This window comes from Somniosus microcephalus, chromosome 10, assembly GCF_052327205.1.
Source record: "Somniosus microcephalus isolate GS21.2 chromosome 10, FLI_Smic_1.0, whole genome shotgun sequence".
In the NCBI taxonomy this organism is placed as follows: Eukaryota; Metazoa; Chordata; class Chondrichthyes; order Squaliformes; family Somniosidae; genus Somniosus; species Somniosus microcephalus.
Window position 1 is genome coordinate 7,652,706 of NC_140996.1, and position 17,711 is coordinate 7,670,416.

General features: G+C 48.6%; 1 protein-coding gene across 1 annotated transcript in view; it reads left to right on the forward strand.

Moving 5' to 3' along the window:
- The window catches only part of fgf14 (fibroblast growth factor 14), a 278,959-nt gene that overhangs the window by 256,488 nt on the left and 4,760 nt on the right, over window positions 1–17,711 (forward strand). The window contains exon 4 of the mRNA XM_085998385.1: window positions 6,810–7,008. Within this exon, the coding sequence (XP_085854511.1) occupies window positions 6,810–7,008 (199 nt within the window). The remainder of the gene's footprint in view (window positions 1–6,809; window positions 7,009–17,711) is intronic.

The window sequence follows — 17,711 nt, forward strand, 5'->3', positions numbered from 1 at the left end:
TGTGCGGCAGTCCCGGGCCAAAACCGGTTGACCCATCCCAAAACTCCTGTTTGGCCTTTCATTCATACTCTGAAACTGCCTGTTCTCCACATCTCCTCTGACGTTTGGCTTAACCAAATCCAAGCGGCATCGTAGTCTTCGATTGAAGAACATCATGGCTGGAGTTTGGTTGGTAACCGCATGTGTCGCATTCCGGCAGGCAAACAAGAAGTTATCCACCTTGTGTTGTAGGGGTATATCTTCATTACACATTGCCTTGATAGCCTTCTTGAATGTTTGAACAAACCTCTCGGCCAATCCATTAGTGGCTGGATGACATGGGGTGGATGTGTAATGCCCAACACCATTGTTCTTTAAGAACCTCCGGAACTCTTCAGACACAAACCGTGGTCCATTGTCAGAGCAAATCTGTTCAGGCAGCCCATTCCTGGCGAATATGGTTCGCAAGACTGTGATAGTTCCTTCTGTGGTGGTTGAGGACATCTCCACTACCTCTGGCCACCTTGAATGTGCATCCACCGCAATCAAAAACATCGAGTCCACAAAGGGACCAGCAAAATCAATGTGCACCCCCTGCCATGGAGATGAGGGCCACTCCCATGGATGTAGAGGGGCTTGTGGTGGGGCGTTTTGGACCATCTGGCATCCTGTACAGCTCTTGGTCATCTCTTCGATTTCTCTATCGATTCCCGGCCACCACACAAACGCTCTGGCTAAGTTCTTCATTTTTACCCCTCCCAGATGACCCTCATGAAGCTCATTGAGCATTCTATCCTTCAATTTGGGTGGAATTACTACTCTGGATCCACACATCAAGGTTCCTCTGCATACTGACAGCTGTTCTCTTCTCGGCGAGAATGCTGGCAGCAGTGGTTTGCCATGTGCTGGCCATCCCTTCACCATTAAATCATAGACCCAGGAGAGTGTCGGGTCATTTCGTGTTTCCTTTTCTTTCTATGTTTGCATTCGTCACAGGGAGACATTCGACTATAGTTGAGTGGAATAACTCCACTGGATCCACTGCCAGTTCTTCTTCCACCGTCGGCAACGGTAGGCGCGACAATCCATCAGCATTCCCATGCTGTTTAGTTCCTTTGTACTCGATGTCATATTGGTGTGCCCCTAGGAAAAGGGACCACCTCTGTAGCCGTTGTGCCGTCATTATCGGTACGCCCTTCTGAGGGTTGAAAATGGAGACGAGAGGTTGATGATCAGTTAGTAGAGTAAATTTCTGACCGTGCAGGTAGTGATTGAACTTCTTCACCCCCCACACCAGGCTGAGGGCCTCTCTGTCAATCTGGGCGTAGTTACGCTCGGCTGAAGTTAACGAGCGTGACGCAAAAGCTATCGGCCTCTCAGAACCATCAAGGAATTTATGTGACAGTAGCGCCCCAATGCCGTAGGGAGACGCATCACACGCCAGTCTTATCGGTAGTGATGGGTTGTAGTGAGCCAATACTTCTCTTGAAGTGATTAGGTCCTTACTCTTCTGAAAGGCCCGCTTACATTCATCGCTTCATTTCCATGCTACTTCCGTTCATAGTAGGGCGTTCAGTGGATGTAGAATTGTGGACAAATTTGGCAAAAACTTATGGTAGTAATTCACCAATCCAAGGAATTACCTCAGTTGCGACACATTTTCAGGCGCTGGAGCCTTAACTACCGCTTCAATTTTGTCAGGGGACTTATGCAACCCCTCTTCATCAATCACGTGGCCACAATACGATATCTGTTTCTTAAAAAACTCGCACTTGGGGCGATTGGCTCGTAGCCCATGTTCACGTAGTCTAGTGAGCACCTGCTCTAGGTTGGCAAGGTGTTCACTGTCATCTTCACCTGTCACTAGGATGTCGTCCAAGTAACACTGAGTCCCCGGAATCCCTTGCAGGACTTGTTCCATCGCTCTTTGCCATATCGCCGGAGCTGATGCTACTCCGAATACCAGTCGATTATACTGGTAAAGACCTTTGTGAGTGTTTATCGTGAGATACTTCCTAGAGGATTCTTCAACCTCCATCTGCAAATATGCTTGTGCTAGGTCAATTTTTGTAAAACGCTTCCCTCCAGATAGTGAGGCGAAGATATCTTCTATCCTTGGAAGAGGATATTGTACTGTGTGAAGGACTGGGTTCACCGTCACCTTGAAGTCCCCACAGATGCGAACCTTCCTTGGCTCCTCAGACTTATTGTTTAACGTTTTCTTCATGACAGGAATGATGGGTGTCGCCCACTCGCTCCAGTCTACCTTAGATAACACGCCTGCATTCTCCAGATTCTCCAGCTCTGCCTCGACGGCTGGGCGAATTGCATATGGTACCGGTCTTGCTTTGAAAAACTTGGGAATTGCATTCTCCTCTATTTTTATCGAGGCGGTTACGCCTTTAAGAGTGCCCAGTTCTTGTTGAAATACCTATTTGGCATCAGCTAAGATTGTTGACAATCATCCAGGAGTGACGTCGTCATCCTTTTTACCAGCCACCGTCAGTGCCTGAATGGAGTGCCAGTCTAAACTTATCTTTCTGATCCATTCACGTCCCAATAACGGTGGTCCACCATCTTGCAGAATGTAGAGATACAATTTCCGTATTTTCTTGCCGTTGTATTCGACAGGCACCCTTATTTTTCCTCTGGGGTATACTTTTTGCCCTGTATACGTCCTCAAGACAATGGATGTCTCTCTCAAGGGTATGTGTGAGAATAGTCGCTCATAGTCTCGTCAATTCATGACAGTTAGAGCTGATCCTGTATCCAATTCCATTTTGACTTGGGACCCTGCTATCGTGAGGGTGACCCAAATGGTTCGGTGATCCTCTTTTGCGATTACGTTGTGAAGTTTGACACAGCTTAGTCTCTTGTTCCCGGATTCACTGTCGCTCATCTGGTCTTCGGAACTACTGTCCGTCATCTTTTGTACTTTCCTGTATGGTTCCTTAGTAGCCTTTTTGTTGTCGTTGGTCTTCTTCCCAGACCTGCAAACTCGTGCAATGTGTCCCATCTTTCCGCATTGCCTGCATATTTTGTCCTTGGACCAGCAGTCCTTCTGGTCATGGTTTGTTCTGCCGCAGCGATAACATTTTGTAAATCCCCGTGTCATTTCGTGGGTGCCGTATTCCTGTGGCTTTTGTTGTATTTCCACAGCTCCCCTTGCTGCTGCTTCGTACGATACTGCCACGCTGAAAGCCTTATCTAGCGTCAGCTCTTTCTCTGAGAGTAACCTCTTCTGGGTTCCTTCACTCAGGAGTCCACAGACAAATTTGTCCCGTAAGGTATCTGCCAGTCCTGCTCCGAACTGGCAGTGCTTTGATAGCTTGCATAGTTCCGTAAGGTAATCAGCATTGCTCTCATTTTTATGCTGATTTCTCCTGTGGAATTTAAATCTTTCTGCTATCAGCAGCAGTGTAGGATTTAGGTGTTCCTGTAGGATAGCAACAATTCCGTTAAAACTCTTCGCCTTTGGTTTGGCTGGAGTAATCAGGTCCCGCAATAGGCTGTACGTTCTTGCGCCCATTAAATTTAGCAATACCGATGCCTTTTTCTCATCGGCTATTTCGTTTGCCTCGCAATATACCTCGACTCTTTCCACATACGTGGTCCAGTCTTCTATTGCATTATCGAAGGCAGTGATATCGCCAGCCTTTGGCATCTTAAAAATCTAAAATGGCGCTCCCGCGCTTTTCCTTCGTCCCCGATGGATCAAAATGGCGCCTCCCGCGCTTTTCCTTCTTCCCCGCCGAGTTAAGATGGCGCCTCCCGCGCTTTCCCGCCGCTGCCGCTGCTGCCAACGCTGTTCTCCACGGTATTTTTATTTTTCTATCGCGCTTCAATATTTGCTCCGTTAATTGAAGAACCGTTCCCGTCGTGGAGCGGACCCTCTGGGACACTTCCCTCCCTCTTCTTAGGTCTGAACGCTGCCCGGCTGCGAAGCACCGGCCGCGCCCTGTGTGCTCCACCCTCTCTGTCTCTCTTTGCTTCCCGACTCGCTGCCCGGCCCCATTGCAGAGCCACCCAATCGAGCTCTAGCCCGCCGCAGCCCAGGAAGGATCAGTGCACTACCTGCCACCAGCCCGATTAGCTGGGAAACCACAGACTGGAGAACCAAGCCTGGCTCTGGACAGTCTCTCCTGCAAGTTTTCAATCCGATGACTTGGAGGGCGGTTGCCCACGGTCGACGCCCGTTTCTCGAGTTTCTTTGGATTATTATTTTTTTTCTTTCTTCTGGCTTCGACCTTCAATAACGTCGTCTGAGGTGCTGCCGAGTTGCAGGTAAGTTCATTTCTTACTCGTCGCCAGTATTAGATCCGTGTGTTAATGGAGACACGGAATGCAGGAGTTGGTTTGACAAGTCTTTACTGAATGGAGACAACCTGGAAACTGAAACTACAGAAGCCTGCTAGGGCCTTTTATACAGGGGTGGTCACTGCCGGTACTGCAGTCTGAGACCAGTTATTCCCTTAAAGGGACATACACAACACATATGAGATCTTGGGCTTCATAAATGGAGCTATTGAGTACAAAAGGAGAGAAATTATGCTGAACCTTTGTAAAACGCTGGTTAGGCCACAACTGGAGTATTGCGTCCAGTTCTGGTCACCACACCTTAGGAAGGATGTCTTCTTCTTAGGCAGTCCCTCGGAACCGAGGATAACTTGCTTCCACATTAAAAATGAGTTCTCAGGTGACTGATGAATCCAATGCGGGACCTACAGTCTCTGTCACAGGTGGGGCAGACGGTGGTTGAAGGGGCGGGTGGGTGGGCTGCTTGGGTTGACGCGCGCTTCTTGCGCTGTTTGCACTTGGCTTCCGCTTGCTCCCGGCGAAGAGACTCGAGGTGTTTGGCGCCTTCCCGGATGCTTCTCCTCCACTTTGTGCGGTCTTGGGCCAGGGATTCCCAGGTGTCGGTGGGGATGTTGCACTTTTTCAAGGAGGCTTTGAGGGTGTCCTTGAAGCGTTTCCTCTGCCCACCTGGGGCTCTCTTGCCGTGTCAGAGCTCCGAGTAGAGCGCTTGTTTTGGGAGTCTCGTATCGGGCATGCAGACGATGTGACCCATCCATCGGAGCTGATCGAGCGTGGTCAAAGCTTCGATGCTGGGAATGTTGGCCTGAGCGAGAACACCGATGTTGGTGCGCCTATCCTGCCGATGGATTTGCAGGATCTTGCAGAGGCAGCATTGGTGGTACCTCTCCAGTGCTTTGAAGTGCCTGCTGTACATGGTCCATGTCTCTGAGGCATACAGGAGGGCGGGTATCACTACTGCTCTGTAGACCATGAGCTTAGTGCCGGGTTTGAGGTCCTGATCTTCAAACACTCTCTTCCTCAGGCGACCGAAGGCTGCACTGGCACACTGAAGGCGGTGTTGGACTTCGTCATTGACGTCTGCCCTTGTTGACAGTAGGCTCCCGAGGTATGGAAAGTGGTCCACGTTGTCCAAGGCCTTGTCATGGATTTTGATAATCGGGGGGCAGTACTGTGTGGCGGGGGCAGGTTGGTAGAGGACCTTTGTCTTACGGATGTTTAGTGTGAGGCCCATGCTCTCGTACGCTTCGGTGAAAGTGTTGACGATGGTTTGGAGTTCGACCTCCGAGTGAGCGCAGACGCAAGTGTCGTCTGCATACTGTAATTCGATGACAGAGGATGGGACAACCTTGGATCTGGACTGGAGGCGACAGAGGTTGAACAGTTTTCCGTTTGTTCTGTAAATTAGCTCCACTCCAGTGGGGAGCTTACTGAGGGTGAGATGGAGCATTGCTGCAAGGAAGACCGAGAAGAGCGTTGGTGCGATGACACAGCCTTGCTTGACCCCGGTCCATACGTGAATTGAGCCTGTGGTGGGTCCGTTGGTCAGGATCATGTTGTCATGAAGCAGGCGGAGGATGGTGACAAACTTTTGAGGGCAGCCGAATTTGAGGAGGACACTCCATAATCCCTCACGGTTGACAGTGTCGAAGGCCTTTGTGAGGTCCAAGACCTTTGTGAACCTTTGTAAAGCACTGGTTAGGCCACAGCTGGAGTATTGCGTCCAGTTCTGGTCAGCACACTTTAGGAAGGATGTGAAGGCCCTTGAGAGGGTGTAGAGGAGATTTACCAGAATGGTTCCGGGGATGGGGGATCTTAGCTACAAGGACAGGTTGGAGAAGCTGGATTTATTTTCATTGGAGCAAAGGAGGTTGAGGGGTGATTTGATAGGTGTACAAGATTATAACGGGTTTGGATAGGCTAGACGGGGAAAGGCTGTTCCCACTAGTTGATGGTAGAAAGACTGGGGTCACAGATTTAAGGTTTTTGGGCAAGAGATACAGGGGGGAAGGTGAGGAAAAACTTTTTTACGCAGCGAGTGGTGAGGACCTGGAACTCGCTGCTGACGGAAGTGGTGGAAGCGGAGACACTCAATGTTTTCAAGGGGAGACTGGATAGGCACTTGAGGGAAATAAACTTGCAGGGCTACGGGGATAGAGCGGGGGAATGGGACTGACTGGATTGCTCTACAGAGAGCTGGCACGGACTCGATGGGCCAAATGGCCTCCTTCTGTGACGTTATGACTCGATGAGAAGTTCCATATTTTCATTGTCGTGGGGAAGAATGATTTAAGTGAAAGATTGTGTTGAGTCTTTATTTCAACTGAGTGAGGAGGAGGAGGAGGAGATTTTATGCTGATAAGATGGAAAATAAGAAGTTTGGTAGCAACTGAATTTTAGCAGTAGCAATAAAATCTAGGATATGAATTCAAGAATGTCATTTTTTTTTTAAAGATATAGATTGCCATCTGACTCAAACATTCGGTTAAAACCATTTTAATGTTGTTGTTCCACAGGAACTTTTTACACCGGAATGCAAGTTTAAGGAATCAGTGTACGAGAACTACTATGTGATCTACTCGTCAATGCTTTACAGACAGCAGGAATCTGGCAGGGCCTGGTATCTGGGTTTCAACAAGGACGGCCAAATCATGAAGGGAAACCGCGTGAAGAAAACGAAACCAGCGTCTCATTTTCTGCCCAAACCATTGGAAGGTAAAGAGCTCAAACGTCATCAGTGGTGTTTCGTTTATGGGATGTGGGCATCACTGGCAAGGTCAGCATTTATTGCCCATCGGAAGGTGGCGGTGAGCCGCCTTGTTGAACCTTCCTTGTAGCGGTGTGGTGCCACTGAGTGTCTCGCTGGGCCATTTCAGAGGGCAGTTAAGAGTCATCCACTTTGCTGTAGGTCTGGAGTCACATATCGGCCAGACCGGGTAAGGGCGGCAGATTTCCTTCCCAAAAGGGACATTAGTGAACCAGGTGGGTTTTTGCAACAATCCGGTAGTTTCATGGTCACCATCACTGAAACTAGCTTTCGGTTCCAGATTTATTTAATTAGCTGAATTTAAATTCCCAGACTCCTGTGGTGAGGTTTCAACTCACATCTTCTGGATCATTAGTCCAGGCCTCTGGATTACTAGTCCAGTAACATTACCGCTATGCTACCGTACCCATTATGTCATGCTGGACCAGTTAGTTACTAGATTATCTGATACATTATCACCAAACCCATCCATTTTTCATTGCTCGTTAGATTGCAGACTGTAAAATGCTCTAGAATGGTGGTATTCCCTAAGCTCTGGAATTCCCTCCCTAAACCTCTCCGCCTCACCGCCTCTCTCTCCTCCTTTAAGACGCTCCTTAAAACCGACCACTTCGACCGAGCACCTGCCCTAATATCTCCTTACGTGGCTCGGTGTCAAATTTTGTTTGATAATCGCTCCTGTGCAGCACCCTGGGATGTGGCACTGTATAAATACAAGTTGTTGTTCATAGAATCGTAGAAATTTAAAGGCCCAGAAGGAGGCCATTTGGCCCATCATGTCTGTGCCGGTTGTAGGACACTCAGTGATGAAGTCCTACATGAGCGATCCAGGAATGAATGGGATAAAGTCTGTATCCCACAGCAGCACCCCCTCCCCCCCACCCCCTCCCCCCATAGTGTAATATATTTGTAACCCACCTATAAATACAAGTAAAAACTAGTTTTAAATAAATCTTTGGGAATAAGCAACTAATTTTTGGATATTAACGGAATCAAGGGATATGGGGATAGGAGGGTGGATTTGAGGTCGAAGATCAACCATGATCTTATTGAATGGCGGAGCAGGCTTGAGGGGCCAAATGGCCGACTCCTGCTCCTATTTCTTATGTTCTTAACTGTCTCTTAATTGCAGAAAGGAGCCATTGTGACATCAAAACCGACAGTATAATCATTAATTAATGCACCTGAGCAAAGGTGTGATCAATCTCATTCATGAATTCAGAATGCCGGTTTAAACACTGTAAAGTACAATTTGATAAGACGATAAATGTTAATTTAAGTTAGTTTTAATAATGAGAGCGAGAGAATAAACTCTCAGACATTGTTTATTTTTATAAAGGGACTTCAGTTTACCTTTTTGGAGGTGTCCTAACTCACACCAATTCCCGTTCACCCATCACCCCTGTGCTCGCCGACCTACATTGGCTCCCGGTTAAGCAGCGCCTCGATTTCAAAATTCTCATCCTTGTTTTCAAATCCCTCCATGGCCTCGCCCCTCCCTATCTCTGTAATCTCCTCCAGCCCCACAACACTCTGAGATATCTGCGCTCCTCTAATTCTGCCCTCTTGCGCATCCCTGATTATAATTGCTCAACCATTGGTGGCCGTGCCTTCTGTTGCCTGGGCCCTAGCTCTGGAATTCCCTGCCTAAACCTCTGCGCCTCTCTACCTCTCTTTCCTCCTTTAAGACACTCCTTAAAACCTACCTCTTTGACCAAGCTTTTGGTCAAATAGAATCATAGAAAATTACAGCACGGAAGGAGGCCATTTTGGCCCATCGTGTCCGAGCCGGCCAACAAAGAGCTATCCAGCCTAATCCCACTTCCCAGCTCTTGGTCCGTAGCCCTGCAGGTTACAGCATCCCAAGTGCACATCCAAGTACTTTTTAAATGTGGTTAGGGTTCCTGCCTCTACCACCCTGTCAGGCAGTGAGTTCCAGACTCCCACAACCCTCTGGGTGAAGAATTTCCCCTCAAATCCCCTCTAAACCTTCCCCCAATTACTTTAAATCTGTGCCCCCTGGTTTTTGACCCCTCTGCTAAGGGAAATAGGTCCTTCCTATCCACTCTATCTGGGCCCCTCATAATTTTATACACCTGAATAAGGTCTCCCCTCAGCCTCCTCTGTTCCAAGGAAAACAGACCCAGCCTATCCAGTCTTTCCTCATAGCTAAGATTCTCTACTCCCGGCAACATCCTTGTAAATCTCCTCTGTACCCTCTCTAGTGCAATCACATCTTTCCTGTAATGTGGTGACCAGAACTGCACGCAGTACTCTAGCTGAGGCCTAACTAGTGTTTTATACAGTTCTAGCATAACCCCCCTGCTCTTGTATTCTATGCCACGGCTAATAAAGGCAAGCATTCCGTATGCCTTCTTAATCACCTTATCTACTTAGCCTGCTACTTTCAGGGATCTGTGGGCATGAACTCCAAGGTCCCTTTGTTCCTCTACGCTACTCAGTGTCCTCCTATTTAATGTGTAACCCCTTTCCTTGTTAGCCCTCCCGAAATGCATTACCTCACACTTCTGCCGGATTGAATTCCATTTGCCACTGTTCTGCCCACCTGACCAATTTATTGATATCTTCCTGCAGTCTACAGCTTCCTTCTTCAGTATCAACCATACAGCCGATTTTAGTATCATCTGCAAACTTCTTAATCATGCCCCCTATATTCAAGTCAAGGTCGTTGATATATACCACAAAAAGCAAGGGACCTAGTACTGAGCCCTGCGGAACCCCACTGGAAACAGCCTTCCAGTCACAAAAATACCCTTCGACCATTACCCTCTGCTTCCTGCCTCCGAGCCAATTTTGAATCCAATTTGACACTGCCCTGGATCCCATGGGCTTTTAACTTCGTGACCAGTCTGCCATGTGGAACCTTATCAAAAGCCTTGCTAAAGTCCATATACACTACATCAAATGCACTACCCTCATCTACCCTCCTTGTTACCTCCTCAAAAAATTCAATCAAGTTTGTCAGACACGACCTTCCCTTAATAAATCCATGCTGACTATCCTTGATTAATCCGTGTCTTTCTAAATGAAGATTTATCCTGTCCTTCAGAATTCTTTCCAATAATTTCCCCACCACCGAGGTTAGGCTGACTGGCCTGTAATTACTCGCTCTCTCCTTTTCTCCCTTTTTAAACAAGGGTACCACATTAGCAGTCCTCCAGTCCTCCGGCACCACACCTGAAGCCAGAGAGGATTGGAAAATGATGGTCGGGGCCTCTGCTATTTCCTCTTTTGCTTCGCTTAACAGCCTGGGATACATTTCATCCGGGCCTGGGGATTGATCCACTTTTAAAGCTGCTAAACCCCTTAATACTTCCTCTCTCACTATATTTATTTCATCTAATATTTCACACTCCTCCCCGCTGATAGCAATGTCTGCTTCGCCCCTCTCCTTTGTGAAAACAGACGCAAAGTATTCATGAAGAACCCTGCCCTAATTTCTCCTTATGTGGCTTGGTGTCAAATTTGTTGTCTTACAATACTCCTGTGCAGCGCCTTGGGACGTTTCACTAAGTTAAAAGTGCTATATAAATACAAGTTGTTGTTGTTGTTCTGCCTGAGCATCTTACTGCGAGCCAGCACCATTATGATTGCGATGCTTTTGGTGTAACTCTCTGTTCTGAAGGTAATTGGGGGATGGTAGCGCCCCGGTGGATCAACTGGTTAAAGCAGTAATTAGTCGAAGCGCAAAGGCTTCTCTTCAATTACTGGCCTGTGGTATTAGGGTAACGGATCCCAGCCACGCAGTGATAGCGGGTGCAATACATAGCCTCAGCATCTACAACAACAACTGCATTTATATCGCGCCTTTAACGGACTAAAACGTTCCCAGGCGCTTTGCTCAGAGTTCCCAGTGAAATGCTGCCCTGAGCTGAGCTTTCGACCCCATTTCCTCATCATCGCCAAGTCGGCCTATTTCCACCCCCAGTACATCGCCCGTCTCCGCCCCCGCCTCTGCTCATCCGCTGCGGAAACCCTTGTCCGTGTCTTTGTTACCTCTAGACTCCGGCCTCCCTAAACTTGAGCTCATCCAAAACTCTGTTCCCTGTATCCAAATTCATCCCAAATCCGGTTCACCCATCACCCACTGTGCTCGCTGACCTACACTGGCTCCCAGTCCGGCAAACCCTCGATTTTAAAATTCTCAATCCTTGTTTTCAAATCCCTCCATGGCCTCACCCCTCCCTATCTCTGTAATCCCCTCCAGCCCCACAACGCTCCGAGATCTCTGCGCTCCTCCCATTCTGGCCTCTTGCGCATCCCCGATTTTCATCGCTCCGCCATTGGCGGCCGTGCCTTCAGCCGCCGAGGCCCCAAGCTCTGGAATTCCCTTCCTAAACCTCTCCGCCTCCCTCTCCTCCTTTAAGACACTCCTTAAAACCGACCTCCCGGGCCAAGCTTTTGGTCACCTGCCCCTAATATCTCCTTATGTGGCTCGCTGTCAAAATTTTGTCTGATAATCGCTCCTGTGAAGCACCTTGGGATGTTTATGTACCAGGCGCTATATAAATACAAGGCATTGTTGTTGTTGATTAATAATTGGATTCTGTTCCTACTGAGTACCAGTTGCCACTTTGAATAACCTTTTTGTTTTATGAATTGAAATATTTAACCCTTACTATTCCCTTGTGCTGTAGCAATGGCACTGTAGATCAAGTGCTGTGAATCTTGGAGCACTATTCCTTGTGAAGCAACAACTACACAATACCATATATCTATCTCGCAACTAATGCAAATGGCCCCTTATGTCAGAATCTACTGCAAAATATTGGTTTTGCTGATGAAACTTAAGTGAAATAGGGCCCCGTGTGTCTCGGAAGTGATAGTGAGTTGTCGGTGTCTTTCTACTTGTGATTTAGATAGAGTAAATAAAGAGAAACTGTTTCCAATGGCTGAAGGGTCGATGACCAGAGGGCACAGATTTAAGGTGATTGGCTGAAGAACCAGAGGGTTGACATGAGGAAAATCTTTTTACGCAACGAGTAGCACGGTGGCATAGTGGTTAGCACTGTTGCCTCACAGCGCCAGGGACCCGGGTTCAAATCCGGCCTCGGGTGACTGTGTGGAGTTTGCACATTCTCCCCGTGTTTGCGTGGGTTTCCTCCGGGTGCTCCGGTTTCCTCCCACAGTCCAAAGATGTGCGGGTTAGGTTGATTGGCCATGATAAAAATTGGCCCTTAGTGTTAGGGGGGATTAAATACGTGGGGTTACGGGGATAGGGCTTGGGTGGGATGGCTGTCGGTGTAGGGACCGGGTGCTAGGGTTTGGATGATCAGCCATGATCTTGTTGAATGGCGGAGCAGGCTCGAAGGGCCGAATGGCCTACTCCTGCTCCTATCTTCTATGTTTCTATGAGTGGTTAGGATTTGGAATGCGCTGCCTGATAGGGCGGTGGGTACAGATTCAATAGTGGCCTTCAAAAGGGAATTGGGTAAATACTGGAGGGAGAAAAAATTGCAGGGAGATGGGGAAAGAGCGGGAGTGGGACTAACTGGATTGCTCTTCGAAAGAGCCGGCGCAGACTCGATGGGCCGAATGGCCTCCTGCTGTGCTGTACTATTCTATGATTGTGTGTTGAACTGCCACAAGCTACTTGTGCTTCAAGGAACAGTCACGGATAACTCCTGTAACTCATTGTCACTAGGCAGGTATCCTCTGGCACCCACTTCCTTTAATCTGATCGGGAGAAACAGAAGTTATGCTCTTCAGTTATTGTAAACATCCTTTCCACCTTTCAGAACGAGCTTGAACCTGGCTGAGATAGGGCATCCCTCTGTCTCTCTCTCTGGGGGTTGTTAATGAACCTTTCTGGCAAGTGTCTCTGGCACCTGAACTCCCGGTTTGGATAGGAATAACCTCTATATCAGATAAATGGTCTAAAATATTCGATTGCATTAAGTGTTTTTTGGAGACCATGGGGCTGCCTGGCGTAAATGGGGCGGTTCTGGCTTAAAATGACATCAGTTAACGTTATGTGACTGCCATCTCGGTAGGGGCTGGAGTGCCCACCTGTTTCAGGCGGGAGGGTCTCCTTAGATATGCAAATCAGTGCCCCATGATGTACGTAGGACCCTATTGGAATTTTAAGGTACAAATGTCTCATGCACGCTCTGCCAATCTGTCATGGCAGTGAGTGGTCTAACCAGGGGTCCTGGAAGAGGCCACTCAAAAGAAATAGACTGAACCCACTTTCACCTTTTATTTTTGAGGGACCAGAGGAATAGGATTGCCCCACAAAAATACTTTGGCGCGCTACCAACCACCTACCCCAGGTTTACCCCTACCCCCATCACCTCAGGCCAGCCGATATCCCAGTGGGCACACAAAACTCGCCGGATCCATGCAAATAAGGCCCGGACAAAAGGTCATCAAACTGAAACGTTAACTCTGTTATTCACTTTGCAATTGGCCAAGGGAGGGCGGGGCACCCTGAGGATGGACATGTTGGCCGGCCAATGATGGGAGTGTGGGAGCGGGCGGTTAGAGGTTGGAGGTCATGTGATTGGCCTGGGGGTTCATAGAATCATACCGCACAGAAGGAGACCATCCGGCCCATCATGCCTGTGCCGGCTCTTTGAAAGAGCTCTCCAATTAGTCCCACTCCCCCCCTGCTCTTTCCCCACAGCCCTGCAAAGTTTTTCCCCTTCAAGTTTTTATCCAATTCCGGATATATTCACCGCTCTGGAATTTTTGACAGTGGTTGCATTTCGCACTGGCCTTTCCCCCACCCCCAAACCCCCCTCCCCCCCATCCACCCACTCTGCCCCCACCCCACCGCAGCCCCTCCCCTCACCCCCCACCCCACCCCCTCCCATTCACCCCCTCCCATCCCATCCACCCCCTCCCCTCCACCCCTCCCTCCACCCACAGCCTCCTCACCCCTTCCCCTGCCTCCCCTCCACACACCCCCAACCCCCCTCCCCACCCCCCCTCCCCACACCCCCCACATCCTCCTCACCTCTCCTCCCTCCCACCTCAACCCACCCCCAACCCCCCTCCCCACCCCCCTCCCATCCACCCCTCCACACACCCCCACATCCTCCTCACCTCTCCTCCCTCCCACCTCATCCCCCCCTCCACCCCTCCCTCCACCCACCCCCACAGCCTCCTCACCCCCTCCCCTGCCTCCCCTCCACACACCCCCAACCCCCCTCCCCACCCCCCCTCCCCACACCCCCCACATCCTCCTCACCTCTCCTCCCTCCCACCTCAACCCACCCCCGAGCCCCCCTCCCATCCCCCACCCCCGCCAGAATCCTGCATTTGGAAGCTGTGGTTGCTGAGAATGGAATTCCATTCGCGGGGCCGTTAATTCTAACAGAAAACCACATTCCCCAGTTTTTCAATGAAGCAGGAATGTTCTTTGGAATGATCGCTCATTAATTTTTGCTTATGCTAAAGCGACAAGCTCTGCATGTTAAAGAGGCATTATCCGGTTGAGAAAGTGTTTGGCAAACTTTCTCTTGCTTGTAAATGATGCTGAAATAAACTATCAGATCTGAAGTTGTCATAAAAATTATATCTGACTCCCCAGGTTCATATTCTTTGTTGAATGGTTTTGTCGGTGAACACATGTTCGCCAAGACAGGGCCCTTTTAATTATTTACTTTTTTATTCATCTGCAGGGTGCTTGACTGCACCAATCTTTTTCTCTTCACATATCTATAAAAGCTTTTACAGTCAGTTTTTATGTTCCCTGCAAGCTTGCTCTCATATTCTATTTTCCCTTTCTTAATTAATCCCTGTCCTCCTTTGTTGAATCCTAAACTGCTCCCAATCCTCAGGTTTACTGCTTTTTCTGCCCAATTTATATGTCCTCCCCATGGATCTTATGCTATCCCTAATTTCCCTTGTTAGCATACCAGACTTTCAGAAGGCTTTTGATAAGGCCCCGCATAAGAGATTAGCGTGTAAAATTAAGGCACATGGGATTGGGGGTAAGGTATTGACTTGGATAGAGAACTGGTTGGCAGACAGAAAGCAAAGAGTTGGAATAAATGGGTCATTTTCCGAGTGGCAGGCAGTGACTAGTGGGGCACCGCAGGGATCGGTCCTTGGACCCCAGCTATTCACAATATATATATTAATGATCTAGTCAAGGGAACTAGATGTAATATCTCCAAATTTGCAGACGACACAAAGCTGGGTGGGCGTGTGTGCTGTGAGGAGGATGCCGAGAAACTCCAGGATGATTTGCACAGGTTGAGTGATTGGGCAGAAGCATGGCAGATGCAATATAATGTGGATAAATGTGAGGTTATCCACTTTTGTGTCAAAAACAGGAAGACAGATTATTATCTGAATGGCAATAGATTGGGAGAAGGGGAAGTGCAACGAGACCTGGGTGTCCTTGTGCACCAGTCGCTGAAGGTAAGCATGCAGGTGCAGCAGACGGTTAAGAAGGCAAATGGTATGTTGGCCTTCGTAGCGAGAGGGTTTGAGTACAGGAACAAGGATGTCTTGCTCCAGTTGTACAGGGCCTTGGTGAGACCACATCTTGAGTATTGTGTGCAGTTTTGGTCGCCTTATCTGAGGAAGGATGTTCTTGCCATGGAAGGAGTTCAGTGAAGATTCACCAGGCTGATACCTGGGATGGCAGGAATGACGTATGAGGAGAGATTGGGCCGATTGGGCTTGTACTCATTGGAGTTTAGAAGAATGAGAGGGGATCTCATTGATACTTATAAAATTCTGACAGGACTGGACAGACTAGATGCAGGAAGGATGTTCCTGATGGTCGGGGAGTCCAGAACCAGAGGTCACAGTCTAAGGATAAGGGGTAGGCCATTTAGGACAGAAATGAGGAGGAATTTCTTCACCCAGAGAGTGGTGAACCTGTGGAATTCTCTACCACAGAAGGCAGTGGAGGCCAATTCATTAAATATATTCAAGAAGGAGTTGGATATGTTTCTTATGGCTAAAGGGATCAAGAGGTATGGGGAGAAAGCAGGGACCGGGTACTGAATTTGGATGATCAGCCATGATCGCATTGAATGGCGGAGCAGGCTCGAGGGGCCGAATGGCCTAGAAACATAGAAACATAGAAGACAGGAGCAGGAGTAGGCCATTCGGCCCTTCGAGCCTGCTCCGCCATTCAATGAGATCATGGCTGATCATCCAAATTCAGTACCCTGTCCCTGCCTTCTCCCCATATCCCTTGATCCCCTTAGCCTTAAGAAATATATCCAACTCTGTCTTGAATATATTTAATGAACTGGCCTCCACCGCCCTCTGTGGCAGAGAATTCCACAGGTTCACCACTCACTGGGTGAAGAAATTCCTCCTCATTTCAGTCCTAAATGGCTTACCCCTTATCCTTAAACTATGACCCCTGTTTCTGGACTCCCCGGCCATCAAAAACATCCTTCCTGCATCTAGTCTGTCCAGGCCTGACAGAATTTTATAGGTTTCGATGAGATCCCCTCTCAATCTTCTAAACTCCAGTGAGTATAAGCTCAATCGACACAATCTCTCCTCATACGTCATTCCTGCCATCCCAGGTATCAGCCTGGTGAATCTTCGCTGCACTCCTTCCATGACAAGAATGTCCTTCCTCAGGTAAGGCGACCAAAACTGCACACAATACTCAAGGTGCGGCCTCACCAAGGCCCTGTACAACTGTAGCAAGACATCCTTGTTCCTGTACTCGAACCCTCTTGCTACGAAGGCCAACATACCATTTGCCTTCTTAACAGCCTGCTGCACCTGCATGCTTACCTTCAGCGACTGGTGCACAAGAACACCCAGGTCTCTTTGCACTTCCCCTGCTCCCAATCTATTGCCATTCAAATAATAATCTGCCTTCCTGTTTTTGCCACCAAAGTGGATAACCTCACATTTATCCACATTATAGTGCATTTGCCATGTTTCTGCCCAATCACCCAACCTGTCCAAATCGTACTGGAGTTTCACGACATCCTCCTCACAGCATACCCTCCCACCCAGCTTTGTGTCGTCTGCAAATTTGGAGATATTACATCCAATTCCCTCGTCCAGATCATTACTATATATTGTGAATAGCTGGGGTCCTAGGACTGATCCTTGCGGTACCCCACTAGTCACTGCCTGCCACTCGGAAAACGACCCGTTTATTCCAACCCTTTGCTTTTTGTCCGCCAACCAGTTCTCTATCCAAGTCAATACCTTGCCCCCAATCCCATGTGCCTTAATTTTGCACGCTAATCTCTTATGTGGGACCTTATCGAAAGCCTTCTGAAAGTCCAAATACACCACACCCACTGGTTCTCCCCTATCTATTTTACCAGTTACATCCTCAAAAAATTCCAGTAGATTAGTCAAGCATGATTTACCTTTTGTAAATCCATGTTGACTTTGCTCCTATCTTCTATGTTTCTATGTGAGCGTCGGTGGTAAGGCCGGCATTTATTGCCCATCTCTAGTTGCCCTTGAGAAGGTGGTGGTGAGCCGCCTTCTTGAACTGCTGCAGTCCGTGTGGTGAATGTGCTCCCACAGTGCTGTTAGGGAGAGAGTTCCAGGATTTTGACCCAGCGACGATGAAGGATCGGCCGATATATTTCCAAGTCAGGATGGTGTGTGACTTGGAGGGTAACTTGGAGGTGGTGGTGTTCCCATGCGCCTGCTGCCCTTGTCCTTCTAGGTGCTAGGTGGA